At 44.0% G+C, this 16,781-nt stretch overlaps 1 protein-coding gene across 1 annotated transcript; it reads right to left on the bottom strand.

Annotated features, from left to right (window-relative positions):
* Positions 1–2,575: 2,575 nt before the first annotated feature.
* LOC125448107 (transmembrane emp24 domain-containing protein 4) lies at positions 2,576–15,177 on the bottom strand. Its single transcript, XM_048523148.1, has 5 exons — positions 14,984–15,177; positions 12,622–12,722; positions 10,260–10,385; positions 7,079–7,225; positions 2,576–5,463 (listed from the first exon to the last, which is right to left on the bottom strand). Exons 1-5 carry the CDS (start codon positions 15,117–15,119, stop codon positions 5,314–5,316), a joined length of 660 nt encoding a protein of 219 aa, XP_048379105.1. The 5' UTR covers positions 15,120–15,177; the 3' UTR covers positions 2,576–5,313.
* Between the last annotated feature and the right edge of the window lie 1,604 nt (positions 15,178–16,781).

Below are 16,781 nucleotides of genomic sequence, written 5' to 3' on the forward strand. Positions count from 1 at the left end.
TTTCAAAGAATTTTGGCCCCTCATACAGGAGTGTCCTCTAAGTTGGTTTGTTCTGATCAAAGGTCATCCATACATTGATATCTGACCTGCATTTGTCGAAGGAAGCCTTTAGGGAATCTTTGGAACATTCTCTTCGTCTTCCTCTTGTTCAAGTGTCTTCCTCGAGCTGGGTAATGAACATTTGCTTTGGTAGTTGGAACTCAGGTTACCTAAGCACATGGCCAGCCCAGCTGAGATGGTCTTAGATGATCATGGCTGCTATTGTGAGATGCTTCAAGGATGCTGATGTTAGTATGCCTGTCCTACAAGCTGTTGCACAGAATCCATCTCAAACAATGTTGATGGAACTTCTTCAGCATCTGGAGGTGGCTTCTATGGGTAGTCCAAGTTTTGGAACCGTAAAGATCAGCCAGAAGGATGAATGTCTTATGCACAAGCGTCTTGGTAACAGCATGGGGATGTCAACCTCATCGAAGACTCTCATCTTTAGGCATCTGAAGGTGGTGCTCGCAAATTGAATGCAATGTTGAATCTCTGCATCAACCTTAGATGAAAAGTAACTTCTAAACTTTGAATGTCTTATGCACAAGCGTCTTGGTAACAGCATGGGGATGTCAACCTCATCGAAGACTCTCATCTTTAGGCATCTGAAGGTGGTGCTCGCAAATTGAATGCAATGTTGAATCTCTGCATCAACCTTAGATGAAAAGTAACTTCTAAACTAGGGATGTTTGGGAGGATTTCTCCTCCTTTAATGGAGGGAGGACCAGAACTTGACCTGGGATGAGTTGATAAAGAATTTGACTCTTTGATGTTGAGACTGAGATCAATTCTTCAGACTGCTTTCACTAAGGCATTTAGTGAGACAAGTCAGTTTGATGTCAGTTGTGCTTGGATTTAAACTGGTTGAGGTTGAAGAGCTCAAATGTTAATTTCGTTCTTCCACAAATCCTGCTCGATCTACTCAGTCTCTGCAGCACTTTCTGTTTCTATATCTGATTTCCAACATTTGCATGTACAGCTTTAGTAACAAAACACATCTTTAGTCAAGAAGGTATTTACCATCCCCTTCTAAACTATAATTTGGATGTGCAATATAAGTTTGCCTTAGCAGCAAAGTCAGTCCATCAGACACAGAAGTAGGCCAAACCCATTGAGTCTGCACTGCCATTCAATAAGATCATGGCTGAGCTGAAAAACCCTGAACTCCACTTCCCTGCCTTTTTCCCAATAACCCTTGATTGCCTTACTGATTAAAAATCTGTCCGTGTCAGACTTTAATATACTTAACGACACAGCCTTAGCAACTCTCTGCCCTCTCAGAAAAGAAGTTCCTCCTTGTCTCCAGCTGGAATATGCATCCTCTTAGCCTGAGAATATTCCTTCTGGTCCACATCTCCCCTGTCAAGTCTCCTAAGATTTTTGAATGAGTACAGGCCAAAACTATGCAACCTCCCACCGTTAGAAAGGTCCTCCATAACCAGAATCAACACGGTAAAACTTCTTTGGGCTGCGTCTTACCTTGACACTATCTTTCCTTAGATAACGGACCCAAAACTGTTCGCTGTATCCAGTTACAGTCTGACTAGTGCCTTGTACAGTTATAGCAAAACCTCCCACTTTATACTCTTTCTACTTTGAAATAAAACCGAACATTCCAGTTGCCTTTCCTGTTTCCTATTAAACTTCATGCTAGGTTCTTTTCAGTTAAAAAATATGCAGCTCCTCTACTCTTCCAACGAAAGTACAACATCTCACATTTGCCTGCATATAACTGCATCTCATGTATGAAAATTTAAAAAGAGCTGAATCAGCACTTTGGAGCCCTGGAAACCACAGTCGGAGATAGTTCAGTCTACCATATTACACCTTTCAAGTAGCTTTTCTACTGGAGAAGAACAGAATATTGACCAGACCAGGTATGGCAATTCTGATAAAGGGCCACTGGACTTGAAACGTTAAGTCTGTTTTCTCTCCACAGATGTTGCGAGATCTGTTGAGTTTCCCCAGCACTGTTTTAATTTGTTTCAGATCTCCAATACCACTGGTCTTTGTTTTATTTATACGGCTACATAATGGTTTTGATACAAGCCAAACAAGATCAAAACTGAGAGTCCAACGCTACATGGCAACTTGTAAAACTGGACAAGAAGTCTTACAATTGTAAATGCTACAGAACTGTTACTTACTAATGTGCATCACAACAGGATCTGCCACTCCAAATGATTTGGCTTTCATCAATACCTCAAGTCCTCATCATCTTGTTTGTCCACATTTCTATCCATTTTAACACCAGTTCCAAGCACATTTCACATAGAGAATCAAGAAGGCCCATTTTCTGTTGGTCATTGCTTTGCATTTCTGACTCTGTTTCAGTTTGCTTCAGCCTGGTGTTTCTCTCAAGAAGGATCAATTTGACAGAAGGGACTAAATCAACCCTATCTGACTGTTTACTTCTGCTGCAAGCTGAAAATAATGGTGATTCACACAAAACAATCGGCTAACACCATTTAAAAAACTGGGCGAGAAGACCGGTACTGGCACCTAGAGAATGGAAAGAATCAAATAAAAGGTATTCATCAAATAACATTTTATTACTGGTTCATAACATGACAAATGTCTTTGAAACATTATCAGCAGTTCAGTTTTAACACTGAACTTTGGAAATTCATAACTTGGTCATTGGAGAGATGAAAAGTCAGGTGGTTCACATCCTGAGGACAGTGCCAACTGTAATAACCACCCATCAGCAGTCAGAAAGCGTTGAGGCCAATCTAGAGGCCCAGAGTTGATATTGTTTGAACTCCAACACCGTGAGAAATCACATGATACAGGAAACTCTGTCACATATTCATGCTTCGAACCTTGCTCTGTTCAAATGTGCTGTCCTGCTGTTTCCTCGAGATAGAACCTTTAGCTGTTGCAATGGAGGACTCTCCCGAGGTAGAAGAACACAATTCACCACTTCTAAATCAAACTGTAGTGTTAAAATATTTCCTCAGTCTTACCTGGGAGAAAAAAAATGCTATCTTCTGTCTGTCTTGAGGTTTCTTATGAACCTTGAAATCATTGTTATTGGTGGTGTTAACAAATGCCTGAAACAGTTTAACATCTTCATTGAAAAGATCAAAAATGCATGAGTGCATTCAATTTCAGTTAATACTGAGAATATTATTTTGAGGCAAGATTCTCCAAATGCATAGACAAACCGTAAAAATGTATTTCTGAATCAATAAAGTACACAGGCATATGTTTCAAAACAATATTACTGAAGACATTTATTTTAAGTGTTGTTAACTCCCTATTCCAATGATGCAACAGGTTGTGTCAAAAGGGCCCCAGTGTAGGGGAACAGAAGAGATGGGACTAACCACAGCTGAGTAAAACCAGCAGCAAATTCTCAGGACACAGGCACCTGAATATATTTCAGTGCCACAATGTCCTCTGTCTGAGCAGACATCATTCCACTAAACATCACAGGTTCTTAACACAACGTATCACATAACATCAATATGACAGCTCCATCTTACACAATCTGCGACAACGCAGGAAATGGTACACAGCAAGTGCTGAAGAGGGGCTGCTGGCAACCGACAGAATTCAGAGAAATTCTTGACCAATGCTGTTCACAGCTGAGCTCTGATTAAATATGCTTAAGGCAATTAAGAACAAGGTTCAGTGATAATTTTAATTCTTGTATGCCTGGTGGAATCTGAGCTAACAAGCAGTACAAACTTGCCAAGCCACCAGCCTGAGTGACCCAACTGCTTTCCCCATGGTTTGAACACCCAGCAGACAGCAACAGCATCACTTCCTGTAAACTAGCAGAGTGGTGATGTCATGGGGTATCATTGGCATTTTAACCCACAGACTGGGTGAAGGAAACGTGGCAAGGTCAGATGAGAAGTTGTGGCCGGAAGAAGTCATTGGAGGTATCATTGTTACCTTCTCTCTGACACCCGCTATCACTAGCCTAGATATGTTCTACCTAATCAACTCATTCAGAGAGATGTTTTTACACACCTCTGAGAAGCTGGGACTTGAACGTGGGCCTCTTGGCTCAGAGGTAGGAATACCACCACTGCTCCACAACAGCCTTATTTCTCTACCTAATTATACCACACCAAACCATCCCCATCTAGCCAACTTGCAATCTCATTGTAAGGCACCATCAGTTTGGGTCCCAAGTGGCGACCGCCTGTCTAATCCCATTTAACATTCCCAATTCAGATGAGACAGTCATGGTCTGTGCAGCTGAGCCCCAAGGATTAAAATCTCATAGGACTGCCACTATGGAGGTCTCAGTGGTGAATCATTCATTTCCTGTCAATGCCATACAAAGCTCCAGCCTTCCACATCCCCAAACCTTATAATAGGTACATGGGAGTTAAAATAAGACCCTTTGGCTTTGCTTTAATATCCTTGCACAAAATAAACAGGCCCTTTTGTTCAAATAAGAAAGGTCACTTCAAGTGTGAGAAGATACCTATGGATTCCCTTCCATATCCCTCATTACTCAACACACAAAACTAACAGTTCCCAAAGCAGGCAGAGCTAATCACTAATCATTAATCACTGAGCCTAAGCCTTCACCATGCGATTCTCCTCAGAAAGAGGGACCAGGAATCATCGGTAGAGGTGGTTCTGAGTTCTACAATTCTACAAACAAATATGGGTTCAAGGGTTACCTATCATAAAGTGGCAGCAAAAGTTTCTTCCCTTCAATATAGATTCATCAATACATTTAAAACAAAAACCTGTGTGACATTTGTTTCTGCAGCTTTGTCAGTTTATAAGAAATGATGGGAAGTTAGCCAGACTCCCAGCAAATAAAATTTATGAGCTGGACAGACGAACATTAACTGGGCTCTCACAGACAAATGCAGAATGATGCAATCAAAAACTCAAATCTCTGCCAGGAATGCTAAACACTTTGAAACCTCCTCACAGGCAATATTATTTGAAACCTTGGCAAATAAGAAGGACCCTTTGAAATCATCAAGTTATTTGGAAGTATTTGCTGTGACTTTTCATAAATCTGAAACACATGATAAGCAAGGAACAACTCCCACCTTCGATCAACAATGACCAGTTAAGTTATGAAGTAACACCTTTTTTTCAAATACATGGGATCCTTGCATGAACTGTTCCATGACAGCCTTAGTCAAGTTACCATAATAAGAAGATACATAATCAAAGATCACCCCCATTGATTTCTAGAAGAGCTTCAAGTACAACATATGTAAAGTTACATTAAATAGCGAGTCACTGAGGATTGAGGGTTGAGTCTGTCGCCATATTCCTGACAGGTGTCTACACCAATTTCTTAGCCTCAAAGAAGCTCTTCAGGTGTTTCATTTGCCAGATGCCAGTGAGGATGAGGATAATTGTCTGCGCAATCGACCACCACAGGACTCGTTGGTTCGTGCTTTCACTCGTCTGCCGGAATCGCTCTTCCCTGTACTGTAAGAAGTAGTGAAAAAATGAGAAGAATGAAAATCTGCCACACACTAAGGTGTAGAAACATTCTATCATGTAGGAAGAAAGAGGCAAGCTCAGTTGGCAAGATCACAGAGTCAAGGACTCAGGTTCAGTTGTTTGTCTGGGCTCAGTTAACTGATCATTTTAGGGCAGCAGGTCACAAAGAAGTGGCAGTGACGACCAAGTAACTCGGTTGGGCTAAACTGCCTGTTTCCACGTCCTAAATTTAATACGCACTTCTATTTGTCATGGAGTGCGTGAATGGGGTCCTGCAGCCCTGGGCTAGGTAGGCAGCAGGGAAATCTCCAAAGGCTTCTGCTCTTGAATGCAATCAGAAAACATCATTGTAATGTGCATGTCTGATCAGCTTGATACTCTCCACAGATGAGCTTCCAAATATTCACTACTTGGCTCAGCCACGTGACTGAGATACTGGAGGCTACCACTGCTTATGTGACTCAACAGAGTCTCTGCTTCAACTGCGAAGCAAAATAAAACACAATAGAAAGTTATTGTGAACCTGAAAATTTGGCATCAATCCCAGACCTGAAAAATAACTCGTAACTGCAGTAATTAAAAGCTAGCATAGACTAAATGCACAGTTTACTATTTGCTGGTTAGGCTATGTTCAGAACACTGCATTCAATTCTGGTTTCCCTGTTTTAGGAAATAAGTTATCAAGCTTAAAAGGGTTCAGAAAAGACTTACAAGTATGTTTTTAGGGTTGGACGGTTTGATCTATAGGGAGAGGCTGAATTGGCTGGGTCTATTGTCCCTTCAGCATCAGAGTTTGAGGGATGTTCTTATTGAGGTTTGTAACATCATGAGAGGCGTGGATAGGGCGAATAGTCAAGGGGAGTCCAAAACTAGAGAGCATAGGTTTAAAGTGAGAGGGAAAGATTTAAAAGGGACCTAAGGGGCAACTTATTCACGCAGAGGGTGGTGCATTTCTGGAATGAGCTGCCCGAGGAGGTGGTGGAGGCTGGTAAGCTTACAGCCTTTAAAGGGATTTGGATGGGTATATGAAGAGGAATGTTTAAAGAGATATGGGCCAAAGGCAGGCAAATGGGACCAGACTAATTTAGGATATCTAGTCAGAATGGGCCAGAAACTCTGTGTGAAAACAGACAGCACCTTGTAAAGTTGGTGAAATGATTTATACGAATACAAGACCTTGCAAATGGTTTAAATGCAGTCTCAGGACAAGTTATTATATGAGAGACCAATAAACCATATCCTGTAGAAAAAAATTAAAACCACCATATTCTAGTTGGAAGTGCACTAAAGAAGCTCAATAAATTTAGTGCATAAGTCATATTCAATTACTATTGCAATATTGTTTCCATACATTCCTACATGTAATCTGTTTCTGGACAAAATTCAATTTTGCAGTTGTTCAAGATTATTGTCTCGGTTAAATATTGCCGAGATAGCTTGAGATCCATAACACTCATGCTGCTGCATTCTGATCCACACAGAAACATTTGTTGGTCTGATTTCCCAGCAGTTCAGTCCAGAAAAAAATCCCTGTACTTTCGGGTAAGGGCAGGGTGCAGCTTTAAATTCCTGGTGCACAGCTTGTCCTTCACTCACTCACCCTCTGGTAGTTCTGTTCTTTCTGTATTTGCTCAACCTGGTCCAACAGCTGCCGGACTCGCAGCTGCAGTTCTGTCAGCTTATCCTTTGCAGCAATTTCCGGGTAATTGTTGGCATGTTCCCCCACTTGGATGTCTAGGTGAACTCGCTGAAACATAAGGGTGACAGAGGGATAAAGAAGTTCACTGGTGTATACAAGAAATACTACACTTTACTTCTGTCATACCATAATCATTCCACCACACTTGCCTTTCTTGAAGACACATGCTCAAGGATGAGGCACCAATGCATTTCTACTGGCATACATGCTGAGTGAGTTTTGGAGTCACACGGCACGCAAACAGATCCTTCGGTCCAACCAGGTCATGCCAACTATAATCCCAAATTAAAGTAGCCCCATCTGCATGCACTTGGCTTACATCCCGCCAAACATCTTTTATTCATGTACTGATCTAAGTGACTGTTAAACGTTGTCACTGTACCCATATACACCACTTTGGAAGTTCATTCTACACATGAACTACACTGTGTAAAAAAAACTGCTGCTCATTTATTTTTAAAATCTTTCTCCTCTCACCTTAAAAATATACTCCCAAGTCTTAAAATCCCCCACCCGAGGGAAAAGACACCTGCCATTCGCCTGATCTGTACCCTCAAGATTTTATAAACCTCCACAAGGTTACCTCTCAAAGTCTGAAGCTCCAGTGAAAAAAAGTCCAAGCCTACACAACTCTCTATTCCTAGTAACATTCTGATAAATCTCTTCTGAACCCTCTCCAGTTTAATAAGATCCTTCATATAACAGGGGGACCAGAAATGGACAAAGTACTCCAGAGCAGGCCTCACCAATGTCCTGTACAACCTCAACTAACATCCCAATCCCTACACTCAGTGGCCTGAGAAATGAGGGCAAGCCTGTTAGAGGTCTTCTTAAACGCCCTATCGAAATGTGATGCAAACCACAAAGAATTCTGTGTCTGAACCCCTAGGTCTCTCTATTGTACAACATGACCTTATGCAAGTGCCAATTACTAAATATGGGGCAAGACAATGCATGATCATCAAACACTGTTGAGCTCAATCCTGCCTTCACTGAAGTAGTCTTTTTTTATTCTCTTATGCGGTGGAGGTGTCACGGGCAAAGCCACCACATGTCATTCACCCTGAACTGTACTGCAGAGGATGTTTAATTGATATCAGTATTTTATGCCAGATTTATTGAACTAACTAGATTGGACTGCTCCTCAGCTTCTGTGACAGGATGTAAACTATTGAGTCCAGACCTCTGGATTGCTCGTCCAGTAACCTGTGTGCTGCAGTGAGGCCAGAGATAATGAATAGGAGCAGAACAACTCTCTCTTGAACTTAATGCGTGTCAGCAATTGTGACATCTTAAAACAGAATGATTTCCATTTAAGCAGCATTTTTCATGATCACTGGACATCTCTCAAAGCTTTGAAGAAAATGAGCTGTTAGTTGAGGTAGTATCAGAGATAATGGGAACTGCAGATGCTGGAGAATTCCAAGATAATACAATGTGAGGCTGGATGAACACAGCAGGCCAAGCAGCATCTCAGGAGCACAAAAGCTGACGTTTCGGGCCTAGACCCTTCATCAGAGAGACCCGAAACGTCAGCTTTTGTGCTCCTGAGATGCTGCTTGGCCTGCTGTGTTCATCCAGCCTCACATTGTATTATGTTAGTTGAGGTATAGTCACTTTTGCAATGCAGGAAATGTGGCAACCAAATTTTGTTCAGTCAACTCCACAAACAGCAATGACATGTGAGATGAATGAAGGCCAGGATCCAAATGCTGTAAAAACTCAGCAGGTCTGGCAGCAGAAACTCTGAAGAAGGGTTACTGGAGCCAAAACGTTTACTCTACTTTCTCTCCTCTGATGCTGCCAGACCCGTTGAGTTTTTCCAGCAATGTTTGCTTTTGTTTCTGATTTCCACTCTCTGCAGTTCTTTGACTTTTTCTTTTCAGATGTAAACCTCCGCTCTTCTATAAAATAGTGCCTTTTTTTTAAACATTCAATCATCGAAGAAGCCTCAATACAACATTCCATCTGAAAGAAAATACCTCCTACAACACATTGTTCCTTCAGTCCTGCACTTAATCAGCAGCTTTGTTTTTTGTGATTAAGCCCTAGTGTGGGCACCATAACCGGAACCAAATGATTCACAGGAATATGTCCAACCAAATGAGCCACAGCTGATAAGAAGCTCCTAGTTAAAATCAGTGGCTTTGTACTGATCCACACAGACTGGAGATTATTCACGCCTGGTCTGTATGACTCAGTCTCACACAAGCTGTGCACAGCCATGAAAACATAGGCTGCGGAAGTACTAACAGAAACCGTGCCTTCTGTGGGACAATGACAGCAGAGCAAAACTAAACCAAGTTTGATGGAAGGAAAATAACCAGCAAGAATCAGCAATTAGAAACATGTTCTCACACTCAAAGCATTTTGTTAGAAGCCCACAGCCTGACGTGTTTGAGAGTGTGTAAGGTGCTTAAAAGGGTTCTCATCTGACAGTCAATAAGCTAAACTGTAATGTACACAGTATTCATCGAATTCATACAGTGTGGAAACAGGCCCTTCAGCCCAACAAGTTCACAGACCCATCCTTCTTTCATCTATCTAATCTACACATCCCTGAGCACAATGGGCAATTCAACATGGCCAATCCACCTCGAGGAAACTGCACCACCCGGAGGAAACCCATACAGACACGGGGAGAATATGCAAACTCCACACAGTCACCCAAGGGTGGAATCGAACCCCGGCTCCTGATGCTGTAAGGCAGCAATGTTGAGCCACCATGTTGCATACGTATCATTGCCAGCCTCTAGAGAAAAATTTATTTCTTACAATGTATTCATGTAAATGCCGGATATTATGCACTCAAGGACTCCTTCAAACTTTATACAAAGAGCAAGTGGCAAATCTCTCAACAGCACTTGATGAACAAAACATGATACAACCAGCAGTAAAGCACAAATGTGCAAATTATTGTAGTCTCAAATTAATAATTAGCTGAGTCCCAAACCTGGTCCAACACCTGAAGTATACAATATTTTATGTCCATTACAAGGTACTTACATCAGTTTCAGAACAAAAACAAAATCAGCAACTGAATTTTTTCTTTAAGATGGTGCATCCAATGCCCAATTCTTACCAGCTTGCCTCCTGCAAACAAGGACATCTTTGTGGAGTTGGAGTGCAGGCAGATCTGATGTTCACCGGGAGTATGCGATGTGAAGGTAAATCGTCCCTCCGAGCCATACTGTCGGGACAGAATAACCTAAAATTGGAAGAACCAGTCGGTCAACAATGGAGAAGTCAAAAAATACACAATTTCCCAATTCTGTTTGACAGAAAACACAAATGAGCAAGCAGCTATTTCAAAGAATCGATCTCCTGTTCGTTTTTAATTTTAAACCTGATAATAAGTTTTCATGGCTGAATGACGTTCAGGCACTATTCTGGTTTCCTTGAGAACTGACATTTTCTGGAGTGTGATTCTAAATGTAACAGCTACTATTTTATCACAGATTCATACTGCATCTGCTCACAGGTACTTTCTGTTACTCAGCACTGGAATAAAGTCAGAAGTCAAGCCATAAGCTGGCTTCTCTCTAAAGTAAACACGTTAAAACTTACAGGAATTCTTTCAATGTCTTCACAGCTGATATCAGCCACCTCAAGAAGGCCTTCTAAATCTATCGGACTAACATTTCAAAACAAAAATTCCATATGGCATGTGCACATCAGTGGCAAGGCTAACTTCTGTTGCCCATCCCTAATCATCCTTGAGAAGGTTATGCTAGAATGCCTTCTCTCTGGAGTAGCTATACTCTCAGTACTGTTAGGCAAGGATTTCCCACATTCTGACTCAATAACATTGAAGAGTGATGGCCTGAGTCAGGACGGTGCGTGGCTTGGAGGGGAACTTACATGTTGTGGTTTACCCATTCATCGACTGCCGCATCTTTCTTTGTGGTACAGGTTGCAGAAGATGCATGCATGAGTTATTACAGTGCATCTTGTATGTGCTGCGACCATTATGGTCGTGGCCAGAGTGTATCTTGAAGGTAGGGTACAAATAAAGTGGGATGAAGCTTCCTGAGTGTTCCAACAGCTGCACTCATTCAAGCTAAATGGACAACATTCCAGCACATTGTTGACTCAAACCTTGTAGATGGTGAGCAGGTGCTAGGAGTCAGTAACTAAGTTATTTGCTACAGGATTCCTAACCTCTGACCAGCTCTTGTCTTGATACGACTTGGGCCAGTACAGTTTCCGGGTCAATAGTGATGATGTTGATCACATGGGATTCAGTGATGTCAATGACATTGAAAGTCAAGGAAAATGATTACATTCACTCTTGTTGGAGGTGGTCAGAGTCAGGCACTTGTGTGCTCCTTGACAATGATCAGCCCAAGCCTGGCAGTTGTCCAAGTTTCGCTCAACAAGTACAGGGACCGCTTCAGTGTCTGACAGGTGCAAATGCTGCTGAACATTGTGCAATCATCAGTGCAGAACTCAAATTCTGACCTTATGGCAGCAGGAAAGTTGCTCAAGGTAAGGACACTAGTCTGATGAATTACTGTATCAATATTCGAAATGACTGGGCCCTAATAAGTAGACAAGTATGTGCTTGGGGTGACTGCAGAGTGGAGAATTTTTCCGATTTCCCATTGACTTCTATAATGCTGAGGCTCAATGATGCTACTCTGCCCAACAATGCCCTGATTGCAAAGGCAGTCACCTTTACTTTCTGTCTGGGTTTCATGACATTTGTCCCAGTTTGGGCCAGGGTTTTGAAGAGGTCAGGTGCTGAGTAGTCCTGCCATTCTGACTATCTTTGCTTTACCCATCAGAGGAGCTCTGCTCCAATTATTGTGAATTAATCTGATCCCTTTGTTCCGCATTTCCACTGGGATTTTTTTCCAGTTGTGCTTAGAAATACAGTTCCAAGTTGAATTCTACATTATTACAGTTGAGATCATGACACAGGAAACACTGCTTGGAAGTTATATACCAGTGTTGAACAAGATGATCATTTTCATGTTGTTGTGTTTAAGATTTGAAACTACACACCCTTGATGAGATAAAACAATTATCTGTACCTAGACTCGTATTTAAGAAAGCAAGCTGTAGAATATTTAAAACGTGTTTAGCATGGTTAATTACAGGGACTTGACACCAACACACCATTAACGTTTGACACAGTCTGTAATTTTACACTAAAGCCCCTCAGATAAGCAAAAGACAATTTTCAATTCAAACTCTACATTCAGTAAATGACAACACAAAGTCAGCCGCATCAAATCAGCAGTTAATTGCTTCCTTTCATACACTAATCTGTAACTTAACATTACATGCAAATGTAATTTGCTGAGAACAATATCGTATAATGTCTAATCAAAGTAATTTGTGTACAGTACTCAAACATTCTTTCCTCCAACAAGGACAGCTCTGATGTTTATTACATTCCAACCTCTGATGTAAACATCCAAAATCCATGATGATTATACCTTGAAGTCAGGATCCCGCACTTCCACATGCATCCCCAAACCTGGGGTGGAGGGCAGAAAAGATTCTGACTGCTTATCCCACAGCTGAGTCCGGTAATTACCTGAATCAAACATTAAAAGAAACAGTTACTTTCAACATACTGAACAGCCAAATACAGCCAAGAGGTCATTGCCAGTATTTTACAGTACACTCGACTTCATTCAGCCAATGAGTTTAAACTTATCTGAATTTCTCAACATCATCTCTTTAAATGCATTCATGCTGTTCACTTTGACTACTGCTTATGGTAGCATATTCTGGTCCAACAACCTTCTGGCTAAAGATTTATTTCCTGAATTCGGTGTTGTATTTCTCAATGATTACATCTTATTGATGTTGCCTCTCCCAGAAATTGTTCTAAGTAGCTCCAGAACACCATTCTGCAGATCCTTGTCCATGGAAGGCAAGGCACATGGGTTACACAATAGCAGCAGCAGGGAATGCAGCACAAGGAATGGAAATGACAGTTTAGAAGAACTCAATTTTTGCACACTGCTTGATAATCCATAATCTCAACTGAACCTGACAAAGTCAGCCACTAGCATGTGATACATTACATGCACGCATTTAAAATTAAAATGATGTCATTACGCAGCAAAATTCACAAATCAAGAATTGACTTCAGTCATACATCAATGCAAATTGCCTAGGCGGATAATACGATAAAAATTACCCAATGGGGAGTGTCATAAAGTTACACAGTTGATAAACTCAGATCAAGTAAATTGCCTGGCTTTGATATTCAAAAAGAACCTTCACTGCGTGACTTGAAACCACAGCCCTTCCCCAGTGACATTTTACTGTCTCGGCATTTCTATAACATCCATTTGATTCAGTCGTCGCATTCTTACATGTCAGAAATTTGGTGGCTCATTGGCTAACTTTCAGACCATCTTCTGTACAACTGGTGTCAGCCTTTATAGAATACACTATCCTCTCAAAAGTTGTCATAAAGGGCATGAATTCCTGAATATAGGTACGGATACCTGGGGTGATGCCAGCATGCAGGTCACAAGCCTGGGTTACACAAAGTCCATCATCGAGTCCTGGGGAGTGCACCTGACTTCGAGCCAGATGGAGGGCACAATGTCTTGTCATTTTGTAACAATGTCAATTTGGGGAACGGTGCTAATTTGGGGAAGGTTTGCTGACTAGTATCACAAAGTGTTGGGATGGGGAGCAGGGTGAGCTGTGTTGAGCAGGACCAGCCAGTGAAAGGGTAATGAAGACCAGTGTCAGCCAGTGGGAGGGGTGATAATAACCCGTGCCAGCTCGTGAGGTGGGTGATGGCCAGTGCCAGCCAGGGAGTTGTGGGTGGTGACCATTGTTAGGCAAGTGGGGTACGTGATAGTCTGTTTCAGCCACTGATGAAGTAATGATGACCATTGCCAGCCAGTGGGGGTAGGATGGCAGCAGGGACTGATGACTAGTGCCAGCTAACAGGATTGGGGAGATGATGACCAGTGCCCGCCCATGAGGTAGGGATGATAACCAATGGCAGCCATGGAGGGGTGGGAAGATGATCAGTGCCAGCTAATGGGTGGGGGTTATGACCAGTGCCAGTAAGTAGAGGGATGATCAGACCAAACCAATGAGGGGACAATGATAATCAATGGCAGCCAGTGAGGGGGGGTAACGATAATCAGAGCCAGCTTGCAAGGTGGGTGAGACCAGTGCCAGCCAGTGAGGGGGGTACTGATGACCAGTGCCAGGCAGTGTGTGTGTGCGTGTAAAATGATGGCAGTAACTGGGAGTGATGCCCAGTGAGAGCCAGTGGGGGGGGGGGGGGGGGGGGTGGTGGTGGTGGTAATGACCGGTGCCAGCCAAGCACAGTGGATGATGACCACTACCAGCCAGTTAGGTGGGGGTGATGACCAGTGCCAACCAGTGGGGGAAGGGTTGATGTCTACTGCCACCCAATGTTGGGGGTGATGACCAGTGCCACCAAAGTGGTGGAGGAGGGGTGACGGCCAGCGCCAGCCAGTGATAGCAGGGGGTGATGACCAGTGCCAGCCAGTCCGGGGGGGGTGATGACCAGTGCCAGCCAGTGATAGCAGGGGGTGATGACCAGTGCCAGCCAGTCCGGGGGGGGTGATGACCAGTGCCAGCCAGTGATATCAGGGAGTGATGACCAGTACCAGCCAGTCGGCGGGGGGGGGGTGATGGCCAGTGCCAGCCAGCGAGGGAGGGGGAGGATGGCCAGTGCCAGCCAGTCAGGGGCACTCTCCCTCCCAAAGGGTTTCCAAACTCTGGCAAAGGGGCTGTTTTCCAGCTGATACCACTTCGACGCCAATGGCGCCGGCCTCAGGTCGTGCTACTCACCGATCACCATTGTCTCGTCGGGTATCTCCTCGATGAAGCATTTTTTCTCAGTTTCCCCGATGTGGAAGTAGATTCCGTGGGACAGGCCGAGCTGAACGCACAGCCACACCGACAATACAATTTGCCCGCAACGCATGGCCCTACCGCTGACCGGAGGCCCTGCACTGCGCCTGCGCCCCGGAACCAGGAGACGAGCCATGCGTTTGCGTCATCCTGCCACGGGGAGGAGCACAATCTGCATGCTCCCTCCGCCGGCCCCGCGCAAGCTCTGCGCATGCTTCCAAAGCTGTCCAATACACGACATAATAAAATGTGAGGCTGGATGAACGCACCAGGGCAGGCAGCATCAGAGGAGCCGGAAGGCTGACACATCTCCACTCCACACTCGCTTCCAGCCTTCCCCACACCCGGCACTTTTCCCTGCGACCGCAGGAAGTGCTACACCTGCCACAACACCTCAGCCCCGCCCCAGGCCCCAAGAAAACTTTCCACATCCAGCAGATGTTCACCTGCACATCTGCTAATGTAGTAGACAGCATCCGTTGTACCCGTCGTGGCCTTCTCTACATCGGAGAAACCAAGCCGAGGCTTGGAGACGGCTTTGCAGAATGCCTCTGCTCGGTTCGCAATAAATAATTGCACCTCCCAGTCGCAAACCATTTCCACTCCCACTCCCATTCCTTAGACGACATGTCCATCATGGGCCTCCTGCAGTGCCACAATGATGCCACCCGAAGGTTGCAGGAACAGCAACTCATATTCCTCTTGGGAACCCTGCAGCCCAATGGTATCAATGTGGACTTCACCAGCTTCAAAATCTCCCCTCCCCCCACCGCATCCCAAAACCAGCCCAGCTTGTCCCCACCTCCCTAACCATTCCTCCCACCTTAAGCCCCATCCCTATCCCCTACCCACTAACCTCATCCCACCCCACCGACCCATCTGTCCTTCCTGGACTGACCTATCCACTCCCTAGCACCCCATCTACATTCACCTTCACGGGCTCCAACCCTGCCTCTTTGACCTGTCTGTCTCTTCTCACCCCATCTTCTCCTTTATCCATCTTCTATCCCCCACCCCTGTCTCCCTATTTATTTCAGAATCCCCTTCCCCTCTCCCGTTTCTGAAGAAGGGTCCCAACCTGAAACGTCAAGCTTTCCTGCTCCTCTGAAGCTGCTTGGCCTGCTGTGTTCATCCAGCTTCACACTGTGACATCCCAAAACCAGTCCAGCTTGTCCCCGCCTCCCTAACCTGTCCTTCCTCCCACCTCAAGCCTCATCTCCATTTCCTACCTTCTAACCTCATCCCGCCCCCTTGACCTGTCCGTCCTCCCTGGACTGACCTATCTCCTCCCTAACTCCCCACTTACACTCACTTTTACTGGCTCCATCCCCATCTCTTTGACATGTCTGTCTCTCTCTCCATCTTCTATCCGCCTCCCCATTTCTCCCTTTTTATTTCAGAACCCCCTTCCCCTCCCCCATTTTTGAAGAAGGGTCTAGGCCCAAAATGTCAGACTTCCTGTTCCTCTGATGCTGCTTAGCCTGCTGTGTTCATCCAGCTCTACACTTTGTTATCTCAGATTCTCCAGCATGCACAGTTCCTACCATCTCTGGTCCAATACACGAGGTTGGGATGTGGTCTTGAATGACCTGGAACTTGCAGGAATTAATAATTAATGTTGCACGTCTCGCCTTGGGGGAAAAAGTAATGAGGACCAGGAAAGAGAATTATAGCTTGGGAATTCTTTGTCAATGGAACAGTCCCTTAGGATTGTGCTGGTGAAGCATAAACCTTA

This window comes from Stegostoma tigrinum, chromosome 40 (assembly GCF_030684315.1).
Source record: "Stegostoma tigrinum isolate sSteTig4 chromosome 40, sSteTig4.hap1, whole genome shotgun sequence".
NCBI classification, from domain to species: Eukaryota; Metazoa; Chordata; class Chondrichthyes; order Orectolobiformes; family Stegostomatidae; genus Stegostoma; species Stegostoma tigrinum.

Coding starts and splice junctions, on each gene's coding strand:
- LOC125448107 (XM_048523148.1), bottom strand. CDS start 15,119: ATGCGTTGCGGGCAAATTGTATTGTCGGTGTGGCTGTGCGTTCAGCTC. Junction 10,386..12,621: donor TGCGGGATCCTGACTTCAAG/GTATAATCATCA, acceptor TTCCAATTTTAG/GTTATTCTGTCCCGACAGTA. Junction 7,226..10,259: donor TGTTTGCAGGAGGCAAGCTG/GTAAGAATTGGG, acceptor CTTATGTTTCAG/CGAGTTCACCTAGACATCCA.